Here is a 19,027-nt window from a genome sequence, read left to right as displayed (position 1 = left end):
TAAATTGATATCTGTTAGCTTCTTTCCTAGGTTTTTGTAGAAGACAGAATACAAGAAACGTAACCAGACTGTAAATTCATCAGAATGGGCATGTGAAAAGCATCATCAAGTACCTAACTTATCAGCTGCATCGCAATTCATTAGTGGTCCTGATAAGTCTCACAAATAACATAAGACAGCACCAATGATTACTGTTCCCCACCCCGTCTCTGAAGACTCAGTTTATAGTCTCCTCTCCCTTCCTACTTGCTTTGGTTTCAGTATTACATTATTGTTAGAACTTGTATTTGGAAGTTTTGCAGGATCAATTTCTTCAGCTAATGACAGCCTTTTCGAATAACTTCGAATTCTGCTCCTTCCTTTACCCAACACTTCTCTTTGCCATTCCCCTCCACAGTAGTTGTTATTTTCCCTTTGACCCATCTCAGAAGATTTCACAAACCTCAATATTTGGAAGGCTGAAATCTACTCATCATTCTCCAAGCACTTCCACTTTTTTGAATCAATTCACACCAAAGTACAATTAATTAGCGTAGTTATTTTTACTCTCTTCACACTTAGCGGTTCATTCGTTTCTTGAGGTTTATGAGCTCTTTTATGAGAAATATTCTTTCTATGCAATAAATAAAAGGGGTGAGAAAGAATGGAAGCTCTTCAAAAAACGGGTTCTTCCTGAAAAAAAAAATCTCAGAGCTGATATTTGGAGGAATCTTAGGGATTGATGGCCAGAAGTTGACAACCAACATTTTTTGGAAATTTCATTAACCCCCAAATGCTGAAAACTTATTATATTGCCTTGTGCTTATACCTATTCGATTTTGATGATGTCAAGACCTGCACTATATTTAATGCTGACGTTAAAGGCTATCTGTCCTTGTCAACACAGAACCAGTAGAGAGGGACAGGTTGCTGATTGCAGTTTTCCTTGGAACTGTAGAGGCATCATGATCCATTTGTTCTCAATTCATTGCAGCCAAGTCAAACTACCATTAACGGATACGGTGCTAATAGATTCTTTTAAAACACCTTCAAACTAATCACTTACACAGTTTGTAAGGTGGAAGTGCATACTACAAATTCTAACTCAAACGTGAAGTAGATGACCACCTGTGGCGTTTGACAAGTGCTATTATTTTAGGACTTAGCTTATTGATTCATGGCCCAGATATATACATTGTGCAATGTGTGACAGAAGTATCCAAACTTACGAGTGATAGTAATCTACTGCACTGAAATATGCTGGCCTTTTTCCCTAATGTTTAAGCACAGCCAAAATGAGAAGCCATTCTCTCAGCATGCAGCTGTGAAAACCAGTAGAGGTGGGGTGGGGGTTGCAGGGCACTTTTTGCATCAACACTACGACCTGTAAGCATTGAAATGTTTTGAAACGTAGTGAATGTTACTATTTTTAACATACGTGATGCAGACTGTTCACCTCCTTGATAGTCTGTGTCCAGGCCATCATAGATATCTACAGAGTTTTCATTGTCAGTCTTCACTGGGGAAACTACAATATGCACAAAGAGAAAGCCAACAAATACTTCAAAAATGATTAAAAGCACACAAATGAGAAAATTGAAATTGAACTCATTACTTTGCAGCCCTGGAACCATGTGTCATACAGGGAATGAAATGCAAAAAAAGAACAAACTGCTCAGTTATCAGAGGGAGGAACATAACAAATAAGGGCAAAAATGAGAGAGAGCTGCTAAGAGACAGAAAGACAGTCGGGATGGAAAAAAACATACAATGCTACAGACAGACAAACATAGATATCTCCATAAAGAAAAACAGAAAAATGCTCAGGTCAGGCAGCATTTGTGCAAAGAAACAGAATTAAATTTTAGTCCCAGCATGTTTCATCAGAACAGGGAAACAGTTGGAAATATGGCAGGTTTTGATAAATTCACAGGGGGAGTGTGGAGGGATGGATAAAAAGGGCAAAATGCAGACTAGTTTAAATAACAGCAGATTCCTTGGTACAAGGTGAAAGAGAGTGTAATTGGGAGACGTGAACAGAACTTTCAATATTAAAGGCGGTAAAAGGGTAATTGGTTTATTCAACGGTGCTTGCACGGTTTCGGAATGCTAAAGCAGAAAGAGGAGGATTGCAGCATTCACTCTACAGGATTATCCACGAACATGTAGCTCGGTGGGGTTAAAGTTAAAAACACAGAATTCCTACTATGGTATTGAGAGGGTGGGGAGATGGTGAAACAGAGAAGACATGGTTCAGGACCCCATTGATCACATTGGAGGCAGGGAGAAGAGAATCCTCGAAAGTTGCCACCCAGGTTGACAGGGCTGTTAAGAAGGCATACAGTGTTTTAGCTTTTATTAATAGAGGGATCGAGTTCCGGAACCAAGAGGTTATACCGACGCTGTACAAAACTCTGGTGCGGCCGCACTTGGAGTATTGCGTTCAGTTCTGGTCACCGCATTATAGAAGCATGTGAAAGCTTTAGAAAGGGTGCACAGGAGATTTACTAGGATGTTGCCTGGTATGGAGGGAAGGTCTTACGAGGAAAGGCTGAGGAACTTGAGGCTGTTTTCGTTCGAGAGAAGAAGGTTGAGAGGTGACTTAATTGAGACATATAAAATAATCAGAGGGTTAGATAGGGTGGATAGGGAGAGCCTTTTTCCTAGGATGGTGACAGCAAGCACGAGGGGGAATAGCTTTAAATTGAGGGATGAAAGATATAGGACAGATGTCAGAGCTGGTCTCCTTACTCAGAGTAGTAAAGGAATGGAACGCTTTGTCTGCAACAGTAGTAGATTTGCCAACTTTAAGTACATTTAAGTCATCAATGGACAAGCATATGGATGTACATGGAATAGCGTAGGTTAGATGGGCTTGAGATCGGTACGACAGGTCGGCACAACATCGAGGGCCGAAGGGCCTGTACTGTGCTGTAATGTTCTATGTTCTAATCCACTGTTCAGGAAAAAGGAACGCATATTCAAAGCATAAGTAGGGATATTTACATTGTCTGAAAAAAAAAATGCAATGGCGATGGAGATACTTGAGGATGGAACAGCATCCTACAAGGAAAGAGGAAGAAGGAAACACAGAAACAGGGAGTCAATGGATCTACAGTCAATATTTACAGTTCCACTTGTTCCAGGAGTGTATAATAAAGATTTCTGAACAGATTTATTTTCTAAATCACTTTTTTTTAAAAATTGAAAACCTAACAAAAGAAACGGAGCCAGAATAGACAAGGCAAGGAAGCAAAGAGTCAGAGACTGATTTTGTGAAGGCCAAGGTTGACATAATGTTCAACATTAGGGTGGGTAGTTAACAGTATCAGTGCACCAGAAAGAGGGGTACGGAAGTGGGCACCATGAAACCTTTCATAATTTTAGCTCTCCTGCCTCTCCAGACCTACCGTAAGACTGCTCTTTGGTTTATCTTTCCATCTTCTCGCTTGTTCAAAACCTGTTACAGTTCCAAACTTTCTCCCATTCTGATCAAAAGTCAGAAATATTAACTCCATTCTCTCTCCACATTCATGCTGCCAGATGTGTGGAGTATTAACGAGTATTTTGTGATTTGACTTCGGATTTCCAGCACCCACAGTGTTTTGGTTTCAAATAAATTTCCCAGAACTAACTGCAAAATACCAAACTATACATTATAAATTGAGGAAGCGTGCACAAACTCGTGCTCAGACTTGTGATAACAACCATCACCTCACATTAGATCCACATCCTCTCTGATGACAAACCAGCACCCTCCTTCAACCATCCCTCAACCCAAAATATGTTGCCAAACTCCAAATGCCCAGCTCAGTTCTGCTAAAGCTTCCCCAAAGCAGCTGAGTTGAAGGCCCTTAAGCCCAGTCCACCTTCCCCAGTACCACTAAATTAACATTTAACTCAAATTGGTACATCTTTGTTCTATATTCCCAACTACAAACTGTTTAGAGAAAAACAATTAAGTGTAAGAAAACACATTTACAATGTACTCATAATATTGGACATGAAATTTGATCCATGAAGCACCACTGCTGAAAAAGACATTGTCACTCATTCAGACAATTCACAAGAAACACCAGTGCAAGGGAATATAGCAGTTATATGGTATGAGAGGAGTGCTGATTGGTTGGCAAGTGAACTCTGATTTTAGAGGCAAGGCCATGGAGAATGCACCAGTTAGACAATGACTGACAGTTAACTGCCAAGCTTTGTAAAATGTTAAACCCAGCAGGTTGATCGATCGATCGATCGATCTATTTCTCAGGACAGTCCCCACAGAATGCAGTCACCGGTGTTGCTGAGTTGAAACTGATGCAGTGTGTATGCATGTTCCATGTGCCTGCAAAGTACATGGGAATATGTATTAATATATCCAGCTTACAGTATGCATAAGAGTAGTACACTGCAAGTCGAGGGACAATTCTAAATTGGGCATCAGTGTAATTCTTTATACACTCAGAATTATTTATCACATTGCCCAATGCTAAACTTGAGTAAGTGCTGTACAACAACTATTTGTATACCATTAACACAATAAATAGAACTTGGATTATTTGATTAAATGAGCAACCCTAACAACTTTCATTGTATAACACAAAACTCTAATTCACTACAAAATAAGTACAAGAAATTTTCTGGTGTAAAGAAAGATAATCAATACCCAACTAGCAAAATTATTTTTAGTAAGAGGCAAACGTTAAATCCTTGTTTATATTTAGTGTGGGCTTCAGAAAGCTCAAAAAACACCAAAAAGCACAAAAGGAAACAAATTTCTGGGGATGCACAGCCTCACCATCTTCTTTACCCACCCACACCAAGAAAATATCATGTCTTCACAACATACATCTATCTTTGAGATTTTATGTATACTTTCCCCACACAGCGGAACCAAAGGTACAGCTACAGTTTAAATTGAAAATATTATCTATCTACTTTCACTACCTCATCATGAGAATTTTATTCAACACTATTTGGGATTTGTGTGTCTTCTTGAATTATTGATCATTTCTTTACATGCTTTATGGTTAACATACTGCAGGGCACTTCAGACTTTATCATTAGAAGATCTCCAATTGTGAGATTCTAAGTGAGCTGAGGATTATACTTCGACATTAAGGCCAGAAAATAATTAATAGTCCCCGTCACAATATTTTGAGGAAGGCTGCAGGATTTAGAACATTCAGGGGTGATCTCATTGAATTCTTCAAGATGATAACAGGAAAAGACATATTAGATAAAGCTAACTATTTCTTCTGGTTGGGCAGTGTTGAATTAGTGGCAAAGTCTGAGAATTAGGAGAGATTTTAGGAAGCATTCCCACACAAAAAGTGGCGGAAAGAAATTTGTTCCACAAATGGCAGTGGTTGTAAAAATCAGTTGTTAATTTTAAATCTGAGCTGGATAATATCTTTTACTTAAAAATTTAATAGATAATGGGCTGAAGGCAGGTACATGGAATTTGGCCACAGATCAGCCATGATCTTACTGAATGGAGCAGGTGTTGAATGCCCTACCCGTGTTTCTGTATAGAAACACTAGCGTAGGCAACTTTCCATGTCAAATTACATCTGGAGAGCACACTGCTGCAAGTAACTGAGATTGACATAGTGGAAACTGGAAATCACAGACAGGGTACTTGTGCTAAAATTGCAGCCATATGCTCAACAGTTGAAGTTTGTGATACACTGGCATTAAGAATTTATGTTGTTTCTTACCTAAGCTGTCCTGTTGCAACAGGTCACCATAAAGGTAATCCATGTGGCTGCTTCCACTGTCATTCTCCATGATGTCATCAGAAATTCTCCATCTAAATGAAGTCAAGATTTATAGTCATCAAGTATTGGTTGGATCAGCACTTTAACTTTATTAGTGCATATTAGCAAAACAGCACCTGGCTCAATAACAGATAAAGATCTCTGTCAAGTCTGCTGAACTTCCCTGGTTGTCGAGTTTCATTGGTCAAGTTTTATTGCATTTTTCAGCTACACATGCTTAAATATACTTTCTTTGACAAAATACCCTAATTGATATTGAAATAATGCATTGAGTAATTTTAAAATAGTTATTATGGAGATTGTACATTTAAGATATTTCAGAGCCATTGTCACCTTCAGATTATTTCAAAAATCTCAATACAATGAACAAAACACAAACACTAACTTCAAAGTATATTTTGTATGAAATGTACGTTGCTGACTAGTAAAAATTCTATTGAAATCCAATCAATTCTTATATTACAAGTTGAAAATACCTGCAACTATGGATAAACTACTTTTGGCTTGCTTCGAAAGAAAAACTCTCCGGACACCAAACCAAAATGAGTCAAGATAACAAATCCCAGATAATTAATCTTTTTTTCCAATGTTCACAACTTCCTACCGACTTCCACATGGTGAAGTATTCTACTGTATGAAAAGTACATCTACAGTTTAAATTACAGCAAGTCTCATTGCATGATAAGCACAATTATTTGTTTCACACGCTATACTTAGATATCTTGAAGCATTGATAGCTTTGTTTTAAAGGGAGTTAGTTAGTCATTGCAGATTTGCTAAAGAAAAGATCTACTTCCATGCCAGCAGAATTTCCCAAAATATCACAATCAATGAACACAGCCTTAATACAATTTGTCCTGAGATGTAGCAATCAGACACAAACGGCACGCGATCATGTCCAGCAACTCTCATTCAAAGCAGTCCAAGCTGATCCAGCAGTGAAAACACTGGCATCTACTTGGCAGAATGGAAAACTGCCGAGGTTGGTCCTCATCAAAAAGCAAGACAAATCCTATCTGACTAATTCCTGTCACAGACTACACTTGGTTGTCAGTAAAGTGACGGAAGGGGTCATCAACAGTGCTGTCAGGCAGCACTTGTTCTGCAATAAAGGTAAGGAAAGGTAAGGACACCACAGTCGTACCGGACCACAGGGTTTCTGTATCATTACAGAGAGACAACTGGTGGACATTTAACCAGAGAGTCATCATCCCTCAGGTGAGGGGCAACGTCGAAAAAGAAAGAGAGTTCTTCATAGTAGCCTCAGCCAGTGTGGAACTGGACCCATGCTGTTGGCATCACTCTGCATCACAAACAAGCTATCCAGCCAACTGAGCTTACATTGCCTGCTCACTGACACTCACTTTGGGCTCCATCAGGCCCACTCACCACTTGATCTGGTTTCAGCTGATTTGAGGCAAATAACATTTAAGCTGCACAAGTCTTAAGCCTTAATTCAAACATTAACAAAAACAAAAACTTCAGAAATATTGGAAGAGTGACAGCCCTTAAAATCAAAACAACAATCAACTGTGCTAACTAAGTACTGTGCCTTCAAAACTTGAGTCAAATGAAAATCGGGGGAAATTTTCTGCTGGTTGGAATCTAACCTAATAAAAGGAAGTTGGTTGTGGCTGCTGGTGACAAATCATCTCAGTCCCAGGACAAGTCACTCAGGGTAGTGTCCTTAGACTGACCATCTTCAGCTCCTTCAATGTCCCTCTCTTTATCAGAAAGTGAACTTGTTGACGATTGCACAACGTTCAGCACCTTTCGCTACTTGGCAAAAACTGAAGTACTCCATTTACAGTCAGATCCAGTCAGAGTTCAGGCTTGGGTCAATTAGTAGCAAGTAACTGCTGTGCCACACAAGTGTCAAGCAATGATGATTTCAAACAAGAGAATCTAACTGCTGTCCTTTTGACAGCACCATTGACCAATCCCCTATCAAAATCCTGAAGTTACCATGCCCAGAAACTGAACTAGCTATATAAATACTGAGGCTAGTGTGGCTAAATTATGAGGAGATTAGATCAAGCAGACAGGAAGAAACCTTTTTTCCTTAGAGGGACCAATGACCAGCAGGACACATTTAAAATGTTCTATGTTCTACGAGAGTAGTAAGGGAATGGAATGCTTTGCCTGCAGCGATAGTAGATTTGACAAATTTAGGTACATTTAAGTTGTCATTGGATAAGCATATGGACGTAGATGGAATAGGGTAGGTTAGACGGGGTTCAGATCGGTATGACAGGTCGGCATAACATCGAGGGCCAAAGGGCCTGTACTGTGCTGTGATGTTCCATGTTGGCAGAAGTGGCAGAAGGTTTAGAGGACAGGTGAGTAAGAGGGTGGTGGGAAACTGAAACCCATTACGTGTAAGGATGGTACAGGCACAAACGCTGATGCTACTTAAGTATTTAGATGTGCAGCTGTGGTGCCAAGGCATACAAGGCTATGGGCCAGCTGCTGGAAACTGGGATTAGAATAGTTAGGTGATAATGGGAACTGCAGATGCTGGAGAATCCAAGATAATAAAATGTGAGGCTGGATGAACACAGCAGGCCCAGCAGCATCTCAGGAGCACAAAAGCTGACGTTTCGGGCCTAGACCCTTCATCAGAGAGGGGGATGGGGTGAGGGTTCTGGAATAAATAGGGAGAGAGGGGGAGGCGGACCAAAGATGGAGAGAAAAGAAGATAAGTGGAGAGGAGAGTATAGGTGGGGAGGTAGGGAGGGGATAGGTCAGTCCAGGGAAGACGGACAGGTCAAGGAGGTGGGATGAGGTTAGTAGGTAGGAGATGGAGGTGCAGCTTGGGGTGGGAGGAAGGGATGGGTGAGAGGAAGAACAGGTTAGGGAGGCAGAGACAGGCTGGACTGGTTTTGGGATGCTTTGGGTGGGGGGGGGGGGAAGAGCTGGGCTGGTTGTGTGGTGCAGTGGGGGGAGGGGATGAACTGGACTGGTTTTGGGATGCGGTGGGGGAAGGGGAGATTTTGAAGCTGGTGAAGTCCACATTGATACCATTGGGCTGCAGGGTTCCCAAGCGGAATATGAGTTGCTGTTCCTGCAACCTTCAGGTGGCTTCATTGTGGCACTGCAGGAGGCCCAGGATGGACATGTCATCTAAAGAATGGGAGGGGGAGTGGAAATGGTTTGCGACTGGGAGGTGCAGTTGTTTATTGCGAACTGTGCGGTGTTGTTCTGCAAAGCAGTCCCCAAGCCTCTGCTTGGTTTCCCCAATGTAGAGGAAGCCACACCAGGTACAATGGATACCGTATACCACATTGGCAGATGTGCAGGTGAACCTCTGCTTAATACAGAAAGTCATCTTGGGGCCTGGGATAGGGGTGAGGGAGGAGGTGTGGGGGCAAGTGGAGCATTTCCTGCGGTTGCAGGGGAAGGTGCCGGGTGTGGTGGGGTTGGAGGGCAGTGTGGAGCGAACAAGGGAGTCACAGAGAGAGTGGTCTCTCCGGAAAGCAGACAAGGGTGGGGATGGAAAAATGTCTTGGATGGTGGGGTCGGATTGTAGATGGCGGAAGCGAAGGATGATGCGTTGTATCCGGAGGTTGGTGGGGTGGTGTGAGAGAACGAGGGGGATCCTCTTTGGACGGTTGTGGCGGGGGCGGGGTGTGAGGGATGCATGGCAGGAAATGCGGGAGACGCAGTCAAGGGCGTTCTCGACCATTGTGGGGGGAAAGTTGCAGTCCTTGAAGAAATTGGGCGTCTGCGATGTGCGGGAGTGGAATGCCTCATCGTGGGAGCAGATGCGGCAGAGGCGGAGGAATTGGGAATAGGGGATGGAATTTTTGCAGGAGGGTGGGTGGGAGGAGGTGTATTCTAGGTAGCTGTGGGAGTCAGTGGGCTTGAAATGGACATCAGTTACAAGCTGGTTGCCTGAGATGGAGACCGAGAGGTCCAGGAAGGTGAGGGATGTGCTGGAGATGGCCCAGGTGAACTGAAGGTTGGGGTGGAAGGTGTTGGTGACGTGGATGAACTGTTCGAGCTCCTCTGGGGAGCAACAGGCAGCGCCGATACGGTCATCAATGTAACAGAGGAAGAGGTGGGGTTTGGGGCCTGTGTAGGTGCAGAAGAGGGACTGTTCCACGTAACCTACAAAGAGGCAGGCATAGCTGGGGCCCATGCGGGTGCCCATGGCCACCCCCTTTGTCTGTAGGAAGAGGGAGGAATCGAAAGAGAAGTTGTTAAGGGTGAGGACGAGTTCGGCTAGGCGGATGAGGGTGTCGGCGGAGGGAGACTGGTCGGGCCTGCGGGACAGGAAGAAGCGGAGGGCCTCGAGGCCATCTGCATGCAGAATACAGGTGTACAGGGACTGGACGTCCATGGTGAAAATGAGGTGTTGGGGGCCAGGGAATTGGAAGTTCTGGAGGAGGTGGAGGGCGTGGGTGGTGTCAATGACTGTATCGGATCCCCCTCGTTCTCACACACCACCCCACCAACCTCCGGATACAACGCATCATCCTTTGACACTTCCGCCATCTACAATCCGACCCCACCATCCAAGACATTTTTCCATCACCACCCTTGTCTGCTTTCCAGACAGACCACTCTCTCCGTGACTCCCTTGTTCGCTCCACACTGCCCTCCAACCCCACCACACCCGGCACCTTCCCCTGCAACCGCAGGAAATGCTCCACTTGCCCCCACACCTCCTCCCTCACCCCATCCCAGGCCCCAAGATGACATTCCATATTAAGCAGAGGTTCACCTGCACATCTGCCAATGTGGTATACTGTATCCATTGTACCCGGTGTGGCTTCCTCTACATTGGAGAAACCAAGCAGAGGCTTGGGGACTGCTTTGCAGAACACCTCCGCTCAGTTCGCAATAAACAACTGCACCTCCCAGTTGCGAACCATTTCCACTCCCCCTCCCATTCTTTAGACGACATGTCCATCATGGGCCTCCTGCAGTGCCACAATGTTGCCACCCGAAGGTTGCAGGAACAGCAACTCATATTCCGCTTGGGAACCCTGCAGCCCAATGGTATCAATGTGGACTTTGAGCTTCAAAATCTCCCCTTCCCCCACCGCATCCCAAAACCAGACCAGTTCGTCCCCTCCCCCCACTGCACCACACAACCAGCCCAGCTCTTCCCCCCCCCCACCCACTGCATCCCAAAACCAGTCCAGCCTGTCTCTGCCTCCCTAACCTGTTCTTCCTCTCACCCATCCCTTCCTCCCACCCCAAGCCGCACCCCCATCTCCTACCTACTAACCTCATCCCACCTCCTTGACCTGTCCGTCTTCCCTGGACTGACCTGTCCCCTCACTACCTCCCCACCTACACTCTCCTCTCCACCTGTCTTCTTTTCTCTCCATCTTTGGTCTGCCTCCCCCTCTCTCCCTATTTATTCCAGAACCCTCACCCCATCCCCCTCTCTGATGAAGGGTCTAGGCCCGAAACGTCAGCTTTTGTGGTCCTGAGATGCTGCTGGGCCTGCTGTGTTCATCCAGCCTCACATTTTATTATCTTAGAATAGTTAGGTGGTGGTTGTATCTGACCAGTAGTGGTATTATGGGCCAAATGGCCTTTTTCTGTACTGTAGATGTCTATGACTAAGAGCATATCAGAGGCTGGAAACTCTGAGGCAATTAACTCACTTCTTTCTCCCAATCATCTACCAGGGACAAGCCAACATTATGATAGAAAATACTCCACTTGCGTGAATGAGTGCAATACAACTTAAAAGGCAGAACAAAGCAACCTGCTTGATCGGCACTCATCTACCACTTTAAGCTTTTTCTTTTGCCACACAGAGTGGTGGCTGTGTACAACATTTATAAGATAACTGCAGCCGCTCACCAAGGCATTGCTGGCAACTTCCAAACATATCACTTCTACCACCTGGAAGGAAAACAGCAGATTCATGCCAACTGCACCATTTGCAAGTTCCCTTCCAACCAAACATCTAGCTGGCTTCAAACTCTACCACTATTCTTATAATGTCACTAGGCTATAAACCTTGGAAATAGCTACCTAACAGCACCGTGGGTGCATCTACACAACATGAACTATAGTGGTTCAAGAAAGCAACATATTTTCCATTACTAAGTTTATCTCATTCATCCACAACTTTTCATTACTCGTGTCTGTAGTATAATACGTTTCTCTGAAGTTCGACTGATCATTTTAGTATTTTTCCCACTGCCGTTCTAATGCCAGATATTTTTTCCCTCACAGCGTAACTCTGCTAGGTCCATTCTAGTTCCCTCAAAATTAGCTTTATTCTTTTTCTGATGAAGAGTCTAGGCCCGAAACATCAGTTTTTGTGCTCCTAAGATGCTGCTTGGCCTGCTGTGTTCATCCAGCCCCACCAATTCGTCGTCTCTATTACTTTGATCTTTGTCTTACATTGTGCTGATTACTTTGGATGTTTCTGTTATGATCACTATTGAGGACATGTTCCTCTATTCTCATTTTAACCATCTATTCTGACTCAATTCCTATTTCTTCTTTTGTTTAGCTTTTTACATTCTGCATATGAGAATACAGAACTTGCAGTAGGAAACTTCATTCCTTCCACCTAAATCCCTTCTTTCGGGTATTTGATTTCATTTAAAATAATAAATTGAGTAAAAGAAAAGGAATAATGAATTTGCTTGCCTGTTTCTTGCTCAAGTTCCTTCCATTTAGTATCAGAGTAAAAAGAGGCCATTTGGCCCATCAAGTTGGATCAGGTTGTACTGCCAAAAATATATTACCTAAGCCAGTCTGACTTTACTGCACTAGATCCATACTCTTGAGTGTTGTAACATTTTAAGTCCTCATCAAAATACTTGAAAAGGTTGAGGTTTCCTACCTCCCAGGCAGTGCACTCCAGAATTCTTCCACCCTCTTTGCTCCCCAGAGGGGCTCGAACATTTCATCCTCTTCACCAACACCTTCCACCCCAATCTCAAGTTCACCTGGGCCATCTCCAACACATCCCTCACCTTCCTGGACCTCTTAATCTCCATCTCAGGTAACCAGCTAGAAACTGATGTCCATTTCAAGCCCACTGACTCCCACAGCTACCTAGAATACACCTCCTCCCACCCACCCTCCTGCAAAAATTCCATCCCCTATTCCCAATTCCTCCGCCTCTGCCGCATCTGCTCCCACAATGAGGCATTCCACTCCCGCACATGCCAGATGTCCAATTTCTTCAAGGACAGCAACTTCTCCCCCGCAGTGGTTGAGAATGCCCTTGACCACGTCTCCCGCATTTCCCGCAACACATCCCTCACACCCCGCCCCCGCCAAAACCGCCCCAAGAGGATCCCCCTCGTTTTCACACACCACCCCACCAACCTCTGGATACAACGCATCATCCTCCGACACTTCCGCCATCTACAATCTGACCCCACCACCCGAGACATTTTTCCAACACCACAATGTCTGCCTTCCTCTACATCAGGGAAACCAAGCGGAGGCTTGGGGACCGCGTTGCAGAACACGTCTGCTCGGTTCGCAATAAACAACTGCACCTCCCAGTCGCGAACCATTTTAACTCCCCCTCCCATTCTTTCAACGACATGTCAGTCATGGGCCTCCTGCAGTGTCACAAGGATGTCACCCAAAGGTTGCAGGAACAGCAACTCATATTCCGCTTGGGAACCCTGCAGCCCAATGGTATCAATGTGGACTTCACCAGCTTCAAAGTCTCCCCTTCCCCCACTGCATCCCTAAACCAGCCCAGTTTGTCCACTCCCCCCACTGCAGCCCAAAACCAGTCCAACCTGTCTCTGCCTCCCTAACCTGTTCTTCCTCTCACCCATCCCTTCGTCCCATCTCAAGCCACACCCCCAATTCCTACCTACTAACCTCATCCCACCTCCTTGACCTGTCCGTCTTCCCTGGACTGACCTATCCCCTCCCTACCTCCCCACCTATACTCTCCTCTCCACCTATCTTCTTTTTCTCTCCATCTTCGGTCTGCCTCCCCCTCTCTCCCTATTTATTCCAGAACCCTCACTCCATCCCCCTCTCTGATGAAGGGTCTAGGCCCGAAACGTCAGCTTTTGTGCTCCTGAGATACTGCTTGGCCTACTGTGTTCATCCAGCTTCACACTTTATTATCTTGGACCCTCTGAGTGAACCATTTTTTCTCTCTCAAATCTGCTCTAAATCCCTTCCCTGTCATTTTAAAATTAAGGCCCCTGGTTATCGATCCTTTACTAAGGGGAACCGAAGCTTTCCATTCACTCTGTCCTTGACCGTCATGATCTTACATGCCTTAATCAGATCCTTTCCTTGTCTTCTCTGTTCCAAAGAAAACAGCCTGAGCTTATTCAGCCTCTCTTTATAGCCAAAATGCTTCATTCCAGTCATGATCCTGGCAAACCTGCTTTGTATGGGTGCAATTGCATCCTTCCTGTAATGTGATGGCCAGAACTGGGCACAGAAATCTAGCTGTGACCTTCCCAAAGTTCTGTATGGCTCCAAGATCATCTCCCTACTCTTATAATCTATGTCATTACTGACGGAGGCAAGTATTTCATAGGCCTTCTTAACCACTCTATAACCTGTCCTGCCACTTTCGAGTATCTGTGGACAAGCACCCCAAGAACCGGAGGTAAACTAACTATATGGATGAGTGAACATCAACTAACCATGAGATACGACCAATTCTCACTTGTCTCACTGCATACAGACAACGAGACATGCAAATTCTACTGGACAACAAATCCATAGTCGCACAAGCCAAACAGAGGCATGCCGGGAAATTCCTGGAAGCCTGATATTCCAACCAGAACTCCATCAACGAACACACTGAATTAGACACTGTGTACAAACCATCAAGAAACAAAACCGGAAATAATACCGACAACCCCAGAAAACCGAGACATATAAATATCAAGCAGGACAAAACACCGAAGCTTCACTGGAAGCGCACTGACAATGTTACCAAGCAGGGTGATGAAACATTTGCAACCAAATCCACTGGCTCGGCAAGCAGGTATACAACCTCATCCACAACCCAAGCTACAAATCTTCCCAAAAACTTTGAGCTTTTACTTTCTTTATCAACTTCCCACTTGGGGCCTTGTCAAAGGCCTTGCTGAAATCCATACAAACTACATCAACTGCCCATCCAAACAGTTGGTCAACTCCTTGAAATTTTCCACTAGGTTTGTCAGGTTTGACTTCCCCTGACAACGCCATGCTGACTATCCCTGATCAAACATTGCCTCTCTAAATGGAATTGAATTTTCTCATTCACTATCTTCTCCAATAGTTTCCCTATCACTGATATTAGACGCACTGGTCTATAATTCCAGGTCTATCACTACCACCATTCTCTTAACGTGGAACCACATTAGCTGTCCTCTGGCATCTTCCCTGTGGAGGACGGCTTTTAAAGAAATTTGTGTCAGGGTCCTGTAATTTTCTCCCTTGCCCCCTAGAGCAGCCTGGGATGCACCTCATCTCGACTTGGGCATTTGTAATCTATGTTATCCAAATCCTTGGTGTCAATTTAGACAGATTTAATTTTTGTTTTCATCTTAGTCATGTATTTTTTTTCTCTAGAAGGTTCTGTCTACTTAACAAACCAAATCGTCCGTAACAACATCCTTGCTATTCTGCACCTCCCTTGTTGGACTACTTTTTAGCACCAAGGATAGCATTACATTGAACATTCCAACAGCTTTCAACTTTGTCTCCACGAGTAGCAGTACTGAAGTATAACACTGGAGGATATGCAAGATTAATAGTGGCATTAATCTACCATTGCTCCATTCAAATATTTTGCTTGTATCTTGTCAAAAAGACTCTACAATTACATTCTAGATGTTTGTACAATTTGAGCACATCTACAAATTACATTCCATTGTTTCAGCCACATAACATTATAATACTAGATTTAAGACTCAGAGCATTAAGTCATAAAACTCATTGGTCTCTTTCTTAAAATTTTAAACTATTCCCGCACTGTATGTGGAGAATGTTTGACGCATTCCCTCTTGCCTACATATTTACACTTACTGGCAATGAATTTCTGTCAGTTCTCCCACACTTATTGGCAATAAATTTATCAGTTCTCCCCCCACACATTTTACAATTTCATCCATATTTAGCATTCCCTTCAGATGCGACTAGTCATATGGACTACTTTATTTAAAAAAAAATCCAAATCATTGAACGTAAATTAGAAATACTAAAGGTATCTTCCTGACCTGAAAATCTGGAAAATGAAGGAACAGGTGTAGGCCATTCAGCCTATCAAGTCTGCTCCACCATTTAATACAATCATATCTGATGGAACACTTCAATGCCTTTTACCCATGACATTCTCATAATCCTTTGTGCTGTTGGTAATCAAAAATTTATGAAGCTCTCCTTTAAACTTATTCAGAGACCAAGTTTCCACTGTCCTCAGGTGTAAGCAGTTCCAAAGACTCATAACCCTGAATAAAGTAAATTCTCTGCACCTTAGTGCTGAATGAAACCCCTTAAATTTTAAATTGGGGCCTGGTTTTAAGTTTTCCAAACAGGTGAAACATCTGCCTGTATGTACCCAGTGAAACACATTAAATGTTTTGTATTTCAATAAGATCATCTCAAATTCTTCAAAACTGTAAACAATGCAGGCCCATTTTGCCCAATCTCTCTTCATAAGACAGTCTAGCCACCCTGAGAACAAGTTGATTAAACCTCTGTTGCAATCCCTCTGTGGCAATTATCTTTTCTGAGGTGAAGACAATAAACTTAAACATGGTACTCCAAGTCTAACTAACCAAGCTCTCTCACACAGTAAGATTTCACTACTCCTGTCCTCAAAACCTCATGATAAAAGCTAACGTTCCACTAGCCTTTCCAACACCTTGCTGGATGTACAAATTTGCCTTCAATGAACCATCAACAATGACAGCCAGACCTCTTTGTACATCTACACTTTTCAACCTCTTACCATATAAGAAATACACTGCACATACGCTCCTCCTATCAGAGTGGATAATCTTACATTTTGTATTCGATCAGCCATGTTTTTGCCCACCTGCTAAGCCCATCCAAACCCTCAAGTGACAGTGATATTCAGATAGGACTACTATGGTATATTCACTTTGCTTCAATGCTTATAATTGTTGTTTAAGCAATCTAAATTTCAGAGTAAACATTTACCCAGGTCCCTCTTGAATTACTTATCCATCCAAGTGCACATCCAGACATCATGCTTCATATGCAGAGTACAATGCACAGGATGCTGAGTATAAATTAAATGTGAACACTTTTTTAGCTTTTCTTCATGCCTCTTCATTACACAGTGCCCAGATGATTGGCACCAAGATCAATAAATAACATGTAATACTCAATGAATTCTGAAAGAAGTGCAGATGCTGCAAATCAGAAACAAACGACAGAAATTGCTCGAAAAGCTCAGCAGCTCTGGCAGCATCTGTGAAGAGAAATCAGAGACTGAGAAAGGGTCACCAGTCCAGAAACAATATCTCTGATTTTTCTTCACAGATATTGCCAGATTTTCTGAGCTTTTTCAGCAGTTTCTGTTTTTGTGAGCAAAGAATACTCATTTATACCCCTCAAACACGTGTTTTGCTGAAAACAATCCATCTTGTCCTTGGCTAACTAGCTCAACAAAATTTACTTTTTAAGTCACCTGTCAAACTCCCATCCCTTAAACTTAACTGCACAATCATTATTCTTCTGCTGAGCTTGTACTGATTATGTGGAACCATATCATAAAGAGTATTCAGATTTAACATACTTAGAATGTTCAACGGTTCAAACGCCATGAGCTGTACACTCCAACCTACACACACACCTGTAAACACTTTTACTTGCCCTCTACTGAAGTCAGTATCCCTCTACTGAAGTCAGTATCCTCACATTGTGATAACAACACAGATTACAAAGAACAATCATCATTTATTGGCCATACTTTGAAAAGGTGCCCTTCTATATCTACAGTACAAGGTATTGAGGTCATTTTCCAGATGTCTCAGTAGACAAGAGCTTGGTGCAGCAGATGGGCATTGAGCTGTGCAAACATGGAAGAGCCTAGATCTCCATGATATGATTTCCATTGTGTGCCATTTTGCCAATCAGCACAAACATCGCACCAAGGAGTTAAATTAGTTTACGGTTCCTGCTGCTAAATATTAAATATCGGAGCTTCTGGAGCTTGGCTGCACATACCCGAGGAGGACAGTGAAGGGCCAACATTGGACTTAATGCGTAAACCTAAATGCCAAGAGAGGAGATAGGTGAGAAAAAAAATACAAATCCAACTACAGACCAGGAAAACCCTCTCGGTGAGCACGGCAAATACACAGAACCCGAAGAAAACACAAACGCAAAGTTTTGATTTATCCATGTTGCAGTTATGGAGTAGACAACCCTCAAGCTGCGGTTATATATTAGAGAAGGGACGCACACAGTACAATACAGGGATGCATTAGTGCTGGGGGTGGGAAATACTGGTTCTCTAGGAGTTTGTTATTTTTCTCAGACATTCGGGCCACAACCAAACACACGCACGTTCCCACAGCAAATAAATAGAGGGTCAGAGATTTTTTTTTCCTCACCGCGGCCTGTCGAGGTTGCCGTTGCCAGTGCCAGTCTCCTGTCCCGGATCCCAGATCACTCTCAGCCGCCTGCCACTCAGCCTCGCACCCCTCTGGCCCGGGAGATGAGAGCGAGGCTGCCCGCGCGCCTTCCACTTTCCGCCCGGGGGCCTCCGTCCACCTCTTTTGCCCGCCGTCTTCCCACAAACCCCCACCACTACAGCGGAGCACACAGCCCTCCGGCCGCAGCGACATCTCCAGGCTGGCCCTACCGCTGCAAGCGAAGTGTTGGCCAGGCCTTGGAAAGGCAGCAGCAGTGTCCCGAATTGGAGAGAGACCGTTAGCAGAATCGCTTCAATCTGAAGCTTTATCAGTTTTTTTACGCGCGAGGTGCAAGGGCTATATTTTAATTTGAATTGAAACGTTGCTCTGTCTCGATGCCCATTAAGACCCTAAAATTAGCCATTGTTTTATGTATATAGATGCGTTTGTTGAAAATTGTGTCTGCACTGGCTCTGAGCGTTTTGAATCAGTGTCAATTTCCTGCCTCTTCCAATAAGCTTGAACATTGTTTCTATTTAAAATTATCTAATGCCCTCTCCCATTTTTTTCTTCAAATTTATGACTGCTGGTTCTTGATCCGTTTATCAATGAGTACAGTTTCTCACCATCTACTCTGTCTAGACTCCTCATGATTTTGAAAATTTCTATCAAATCTCTTCTTAGTCTTCTCCTCTCCAAGGCCATTTC

The 19,027-nt window shown here is 43.6% G+C and overlaps 1 protein-coding gene across 2 annotated transcripts in view; it reads right to left on the bottom strand.

Annotated features, from left to right (window-relative positions):
- Positions 1–18,474, bottom strand: part of casp8ap2 (caspase 8 associated protein 2) — a 44,080-nt gene extending 25,606 nt beyond the window's left edge. Inside the window, exons 1-3 of one of the 2 annotated variants that reach the window (XM_048531148.2) lie at positions 18,299–18,474; positions 5,694–5,785; positions 1,418–1,507 (exon numbers count right to left, since the gene is read on the bottom strand). In XM_048531148.2, the coding sequence (XP_048387105.2) occupies positions 1,418–1,507; positions 5,694–5,763 (160 nt within the window). In that variant the 5' untranslated portion in view covers positions 5,764–5,785; positions 18,299–18,474. The remainder of the gene's footprint in view (positions 1–1,417; positions 1,508–5,693; positions 5,786–18,298) is intronic. The other variant, XM_059645287.1, reaches the window with a different exon arrangement.
- Between the last annotated feature and the right edge of the window lie 553 nt (positions 18,475–19,027).

This window comes from Stegostoma tigrinum, chromosome 4, assembly GCF_030684315.1.
Source record: "Stegostoma tigrinum isolate sSteTig4 chromosome 4, sSteTig4.hap1, whole genome shotgun sequence".
Classification (NCBI taxonomy): domain Eukaryota; kingdom Metazoa; phylum Chordata; class Chondrichthyes; order Orectolobiformes; family Stegostomatidae; genus Stegostoma; species Stegostoma tigrinum.
The sequence above is the reverse complement of the archived record's forward strand: the minus strand, read 5'-3'. Positions and strand labels throughout refer to the sequence as shown.